Genomic DNA, 7,756 nt, shown 5'->3' with positions numbered 1-7,756 from the left:
TGGATGGATGGATGGATGGATAGATAGATAGATAGATAGATAGATAGATAGATAGATAGATAGAGATAGGCAGAGAAAGAGACACGGAGATTGTACATAGTATAGAATTTTTTGCCTTATTGAGTCTACTTTCACTAAGGTATTGATCTACAGAGTCAACCATTAGCTTTTAGATGCTATTATTTGCTTTTCTTTATTACTACATAAAATTAAATGTGATTGTGCACCATATTTTGTATCATTTTACTTGTCCATAGACATATAGGCTGAATCTATATCTTAGGTATTATGAATACTTCAGCAATGAATACGAATTATAAGATTACAATGTTTATACAGCCATTAAGAAAGTGTTATTTACTTAAATGTTCAACAATAAAAGTCATAAGGGAAGTGTCAGTCAAAACTACTTGGCGGTTTCAGCTTACACACAGCAGAGTGGTTAATTTCAATAAAGCAAGTGACATCTCACACTGGACTGATTGTTAATGAAGTTGAGAAAGCCTAAAGAATTATCAAAATATTATTTGTGACAAATTTAAGTCTAAATTTGAGATAGTTAGCTCCATAAGAAAAAATGGTCCAATTATGAGCTGCTGATAACCTCAATGTGAAATTTGAATGTAAGGCCAAAGAAAAGAGATTAACAAAATGAGGGACCTGAAAGGTGTGAGAAAAGGTAAGGGAAGACTATTTCCAGAGCTAAATATAGTACAGCAAAATGTAGCAACATAAAAACTGGAATAAATTTAGAATATTCATATTGGTCACACTCATAAAGACATTACTTGTGTCATTTATACATCCTTGACATTGTCAGTTTTTCTGCTTCTCCCACAAAAGGAAACATAAGAATTAGGTTTACATAAGAGTTCTCAACATCTAAAATCAGCCCAGAAATGGAATTCTACTAGTAATGTCTAATCTTTAAAGCAAAGAGATAGAGTATATATGAATGATAATGACTGTGGAAGTAGTTAAGGAATATATTGGAAGAATTGTTTTTCAATGAAGAGAATGATATATTGTAAAAGAGAGAAGAACCACATATCTGCTATGATATGGAATGTTCTGTGCATTACATGAAGTTTTATTTTTATTTATCTTATGTGTATGAGTACACTGTAGCTATACAGATGGCCATGAGCTATCATATGTGTGGCTGCTCTTAATTTAACTCAGGGTGTCAGATCTCATTATGGGTGGTTGTGAGCCACCATGTGGTTGCTGGGATCCAAACTCAGGAACTTCAGAAGAGCAGTCAGTGCTCTTACCCACTGAGCCATCTCGCCAGCCCTCATGAAATCTTAAGATTATGGTAACCTAGACAACATCTTCACAATGACATCAGCTGGCATCTTACCATGGATGAGAGAAACTTCACTGAGCCCTACCCCAAAATGATAAGCCACATGTAACTAATAGCTGCCAAGAAAAGAGTCAGTCTTCTACATGAACAAACTTCCCACAAGTTATGCAGTCATAAACAACCAACCTAAAATGCATAGACACATGAGCAATACTAAGTGGATACAGTAGCTTGTATTATTACATTTAATATGTAACAATAATACTTAAGAAGATCATGAATTTGAAAGAGAGTTGGGGGATATAGTACAACTTGGGTAGTTGAGATGGTGGCTGTGAAAATGATAAAATCTGGACAGTTTTGTGTAGCATGAAAGAATATGAATTTGGAATCACACAGAACCAAGTAAGACTCCTGGTTCTATTCTATGATCTTTAGCTGACTGCAGAGTATCTGTTTCTTTCCTTCTTTCTTTTTGTTCCTTCCTTCCTTTCTTCTTTCCTCATTTTTTCTCTCTTTCTTTCATTTAGTTTTTCTTTTTATTTTATTTATTTTTATTTATTCACTTTATATCCCACTCATTGTCCCCTCCCAGTCACCCCCTCCCACGATTCTTTCCCCAGACCTCTTTCCCTTCTCTGAGCAGGTGGAGGCCCTCCTGGGTATCGCTCCACCCTGGCACATCAAGTTTCTGTGGGACTAGGTGCATCCTCTCCCACTGAGGCCAGACAAGTCAAGCCAGCTAGAACATATCCCACGTACTGGCAACAGCTTTTGGGATAGCTCCTGCTCCAGTTGTTCAGGACCCATATGAAGACCAAGCTGTACATCTACTACATATATGCTGGGGTAGGAGGCCTAGGTCTAGCCTGTGAGTGCTCTTTGGTTGGTGGTTCAAACTGAGAGTCCTAAGGGTTCAGGTTAGTTGATTCTGTTGAACTTCCTGTGGAATTCCTATCCTCTTCGGGGCCCATAATCCTTCCCTCAGCCCTTCCATAAGAGTCATCAAGCTCCATCCACTGCTTGGCTGTAGTGTCTGCATCTATCTGAGTCAATGGCTTGGTGGAGCCAGAGGACCCAGCTATACCACTCCTGGGCAAATACCCAGAAGATGCTCCAACATGTAATAGGGACACATGCTCCACACACCTATGGTCACTTGATCTTTGACAAAGGAGCTAAAACCATAAAGTGAAAAAAAGACAGCATTTCAACAAATGGTGCTGACTCAACTGGCGGTTAGCATGTAGAAGAGGGCAAAAAGAAAGAACCCTGTGTGACTCTTCTGAAATACGGAAGGCGGGGAAATGTGTAATGAAACTAGGATTCTGAGAAAAAAAAATACAGAGAAAAGCAATGCAGAAACTGGCAGCTACCAGCATTTCCAGGCTCTTCAGCAACAGGAGGATGGACGATGAGTAGAAGTAGCTTCACATAGGATGGAGATCTCATTGGGCTTGCTGTTCCTGGGCCACCTAATAGTGCTCACCTATGGTAAGGCAGGACACTGATACCTGACTAGCTCTTCTCCCTCTGGCAAAAAATGTGAGTGCTTACTTTGAGCATTTCTGAGAAAAACGTTTTTCTCATGGGCAGTCACAGTTACCTATAATTCTGCAGGCTTTCTGAATGTTGGGCAGAAAGAAGGGAAGTCATTGAAATCTGGTAAAGTTTCCAGAATGTGCCTTGGATAGAAATTGAAAGGGTTCTTCTTTTAGAAGGTATCTGCATGACTTTCCAATATTTCAGGAATTTCAGAGGACTCCAATGTTATGCAAACCTCCCATGTTCTTCCTTTCCCCTTGAAATTTTATAATTATGACTAACTTTCAATTTCCAAACTTTGATTCTTGCTACAGTATATACCTCCTCAATGAATAGATGTTGTTGAGTAAATAGATGTGACCTTAGAAGTAACCTGTAGCCAGGGATGGTCGGGCACACCTTTAATCCTAGCTGTTGGGAGGTAAAAGCTCTGTGATCTTTGTGATATCAAGGGTACTTTCATCTACATAGAAAGTTCCATGACATCTAGGATTGCATAATGAGACTCAGTTTGTAAATAAATAGATAAAAGTAACACATACCACTACTTAGAATTATTTACAAGTGGTCAGCACTTGCTATCCGTACACTTTTAGAACACAGATATTTACTGATAACCATGCTACTGCAGGACTTCTCACAATCAACCCAGAACACACACATATTATATCTTTTTTTTCATATCAGCACTTCAAACATCTGAAGAACATAAGGAAGTGTATCCTTTTAACTTTCTTCTATAAGCTAAATATCTCTAGTTTTTTCAATTAAAGGATGCGGTATACTATTAGTTGCTGGGATAACTCACTTCCCTGTGAACATAGCCCAGTCATAGGGGCCTGTTTGCAGGAATCTAATTCTATATACATAGTCTAGTAGAGTCTGGAATATCTCATAATAACATTTCTGTGACTTTTCTTCCACACTCACTTACTATTCAAGGAAATGAAATCCCTTTGTAGAAAATTAAGTACAAGTAATAACTACTTAAGACTCAGTATAGGGTAAAAGGGATTTTTGCTGAATTTCTGCTTGCTTCTTCTTCCTATAGGGTGACATTGGCTCAAACATAATTTGAAGTACTCAGCAATGATGGGCTATGGTTATTTGCTTGTTTTTATTGAATTTGGCCTCTCTAATTGTTAAAATATGCCATGGATATTTCAAGAGTTCCTGGTGAGGCAAAGACCATAGATTCAACTTCAGTGTCCTCATTAGTAGATGCTCTGCTTAGCAGTGTATCATGGAAGTCAGATACCATAACCTCATTCCATACACAAAGCATCATATTCTACCTGCTTAATTGAAATATGTGCTAAATAAAAAAAGATTTAGTCAGCGATACCTGGCATTTTGAAACTATATCTTCCAGGAAAGACATTACCGAAAAATAGTCCCTGGCCCTAGTTGAATAAAATACAAAGTCATCAAGATATGAACTTACATATGAAAAACTATAATGCAATGGGACCCATCTCTTTTCGCCTCTGGGCTTCCCTCAACTCCTCAGCTCATCAAGAAGCAATTTTCTTTGTTTTCACCACACAATAACTAACACAACTAGTGCTAGAGAGTTACTCAGGTTCTTTTCTTTTCTAGACCAAGCATGCATGAAATCTTTTCCCCCTCAGGATATCATTTTCTAGTATCTTTTTGATAAGAACTAAAAGAAATGAAAAAACAAAGAGAAAAGAGAAATAAGGACAAAATCAGCTAGACTTGCTTGCTAAGTACATGTTTCAAATCTAATAGCTAATGGCTTGGTTAAATAGGAATAAATATCCGGAAATTTTGCTTCACCCTATGTTTCACCTTTAGAGTCTTCTATTGCTTATCTCTTTCACCTTGCCAGAAAAGAACTTGATTTGATGTCCCAATCACAGAGCCTTTCTCTTGAGTGAGTCTGTTTCAAGCAGCAAGCTGCACAAAATGAAGTACTTCAGTTTCCACTATTCACCAGTTCTCTTCCTACATCTCATTTGAAAATAGTGAAAGAAAATATTACATATTGTGTGTGTGTGTGTGTGTGTGTGTGTGTGTGTGTGTGTGTGTGTGCGTGTGTGTGAAATATTATAGAATTCCTAAAGATTGGTCTATCCTAACTCTCCACATATTTGGGGGGAAAATGGATCCTTCATGGTGGTAGTGATTTACCAAGGGTCACCTCCTAGTAAGATAGTGACATAAAAGGAGCTTGAAAGCACTAGAGCTAAAGAATGTTAAAGTCTTTGTCCTACGGACTGACTCACATTGATGGAAAAGTTAACAGATCAGGAGAGCACAGGGATTAAGAGAGTGTGATTGAAGGAAGGGTGTTTCCCAGAAGCCTATTGAGCCTGTCACATACACAGTCACTCCCAGGGAACATCTGTGTTTGCTTTTTTTCTCTTTGTTCCCTGTCTTTAGGCCATCCCACCCTAAAAACACCAGAGAGTGTGACAGGGACCTGGAAAGGAGATGTGAAGATTCAGTGCATCTATGATCCTCTGAGAGGCTACAGGCAAGTTTTGGTGAAATGGCTGGTACAACGTGGCTCTGACCCTGTCACTATCTTCCTACGTGACTCCACTGGAGACCATATCCAGCAGGCAAAATACAGAGGCCGCCTGAAAGTGAGCCACGAAGTTCCAGGAGATGTGTCCCTCCAACTGAATACCCTGCAGATGGATGACAGGAATCACTACACATGTGAGGTCACCTGGCAGACTCCTGATGGAATGCAAGTAAGAAGAGATCAGATCATTGAGCTCCGTGTTCAGAAATGTAAGTCACTGTGAGAGTAGAAATGCATCGGTAAGCAAAGACACAGTAGAATAGTGTAATCCTAGACACCTCTGAGAAGTTGAGTGGCCTTAGTTTCTGTGTACACAGGTTCTCTCTAATTCTGTTTGCTAATCACAGGCACCTCAGGGTCCACAGGCACCACCTCATTAGAAATTCAAAAAGTGTTAAAAAGTACAATTCCACTGCCTTTTAAAATGCCACCCTATCTCTCCAATATTCACTAAAGTCTTTCTGAGAGACATAGTTCCCATCAACTGCACTTCCCAAACTTTGCACGAAACTTTGCAAACAGAAAAGAACATTATTGGCTACATAACAAAAGCTAAACTCTATCCATTTATACCCAACCATATAAAATTTTCTGTAGCAGCTGACCCTGCTGCCCATTCCTTTCTCCTTCTTTTACCTACTTTTACTTGGGTTTTCAACAGTTTGTCTGCATAACTATTTCTATATTCCTTTGCTGGCTCTTGTATTCACTACTTTAATTGTTCTCAAAGTTAATACTACTGCTGTTGTATATCTAGAGTAGAGGACTTTGTTCACTTTATCCAGTTTGAATATTTTCATTTCTAAACTTCCAGTCTATAGGTTGTCTTTCTCTTCTCTCTTTATTTCTTTTCCAATATAGATACTTTTTAGTTGCATGTAATACTAATGAGAAGTTAATGAGTTTTTTTTCTGTGTGTTTTTGAAGTTGTTACCAGATAATTATTGCCTCTATTCATATACCCCTTTGGTTGATTTTTCCATGGGGCAATAGAGGTCAGGTTTGAATAGTAATGATATCCACTTTCCCCAACACCATTTATTGAAAAGGTTTGTCTGGTGTGATTTTGTACATTTACTTGTAATTACTTGATTTTACACATGTTATTTTATTTCCAGGACTCTCTTTTACTGATCTTTGTCTTTTTTATAGCAATATCATGCTGGTTTTGCTTATTATACTTCTGTGAAGTGTTCCAAAATCAGGTATTATAATGACTTCAGCCTTCTATGGTAACTATACATCTAAATATTTTAGACATTTCAAAATTACATTTGTCTAATTAGTCTTGAGTTGTGAGTGTAAATTATTTATTTAGAATACTATAGTCTTAAGAAATACATTATTTGTAAGTATTTCTCCATTCTTCATATTATCTTTTTATAATTTTTTTTAGATTTATTTATATGTGCGTGTTTTGTCTACAGGTATGCCCATGCACCATATGTATGTCTGGTGCCCAAAGAGGTCTGAGGAGTGATCAAATGCCCTCTGTCTGGAGTTATAAATGCTTGTAGGCCATCATGTGGGTGTTGACAACCAAATACAGATCTTCTACAAAAACAGCCAGTGCTCTTAACTATTAAGCTATCTCTCCAACCCAACATGTTGTCTTTTTATTTTCATGATAGTACTCTTTAAGGCCCCAATGTTTCTAATTTTATTGAAATCTAACCTATTTTTATATTAGTACTTGTGTTTTATAGCATGTTCTATCAAACTTTTCTTAACATGCATAAAGTCTGGCAGAACTGAGTAGTAAAGGCACTTGGGCTTGATCTTTTCTTTGTTAGTAGTTGTTTAATTAGCAATCCAAATGTTCTTTTACTGTTTAAATGATGTAATTTTATTTCCTGCTTCATCTTTAAAAATTAACATTTCTGTTTTTAAGGATTAATCATTTTATATGCATGAGTGTTTTATCTACATGTACATATATCTTAGAAACTTTTTTATTGCTGTGATAAAGTACTTTAACAAACTTATGAAGTAAACAGTTTGACTTTATAATTTATTTTTTTACTAATTTCTTAACTAATTATTTTATTTATTTAAATTCCAAATGTTGCCCCTTTGTATCTCCTCCCAAAGTTTTTCACCCCATCCCATTTGCCTCTGAGAGAGTGCTCCCCTCCACCCCAACCCTAGGCATACCTCTTCCCTGGGTTAGAACCCATGACACCAAAGAAAAGGCATGGCTGCAGAAACAGCTAAAACTTCACATCTTGATCTGAAAGCAGGAGTCTGAGAGAGAGGACATGGGGAATGGCACAAGTCTTTTGAAACTTCAAAGCCCACTTCCACAGACATATTTCTTCCAACAGTTCCACAATTCTTTTTTTTTTTTT

General features: G+C 37.3%; 1 protein-coding gene across 1 annotated transcript in view; it reads left to right on the top strand.

The window, feature by feature from the left end:
- Positions 1–2,695: 2,695 nt before the first annotated feature.
- Positions 2,696–7,756, top strand: part of Vsig4 (V-set and immunoglobulin domain containing 4) — a 25,915-nt gene continuing 20,854 nt past the window's right edge. The window contains exons 1-2 of the mRNA XM_031365242.1: positions 2,696–2,803; positions 5,261–5,617. Coding sequence (XP_031221102.1) covers positions 2,749–2,803; positions 5,261–5,617 — 412 coding nt within the window. The 5' untranslated portion in view covers positions 2,696–2,748. The remainder of the gene's footprint in view (positions 2,804–5,260; positions 5,618–7,756) is intronic.

This window comes from Mastomys coucha, chromosome X, assembly GCF_008632895.1.
Source record: "Mastomys coucha isolate ucsf_1 chromosome X, UCSF_Mcou_1, whole genome shotgun sequence".
NCBI classification, from domain to species: Eukaryota; Metazoa; Chordata; class Mammalia; order Rodentia; family Muridae; genus Mastomys; species Mastomys coucha.
This window is presented reverse-complemented; position numbering and strand designations above follow the sequence as displayed.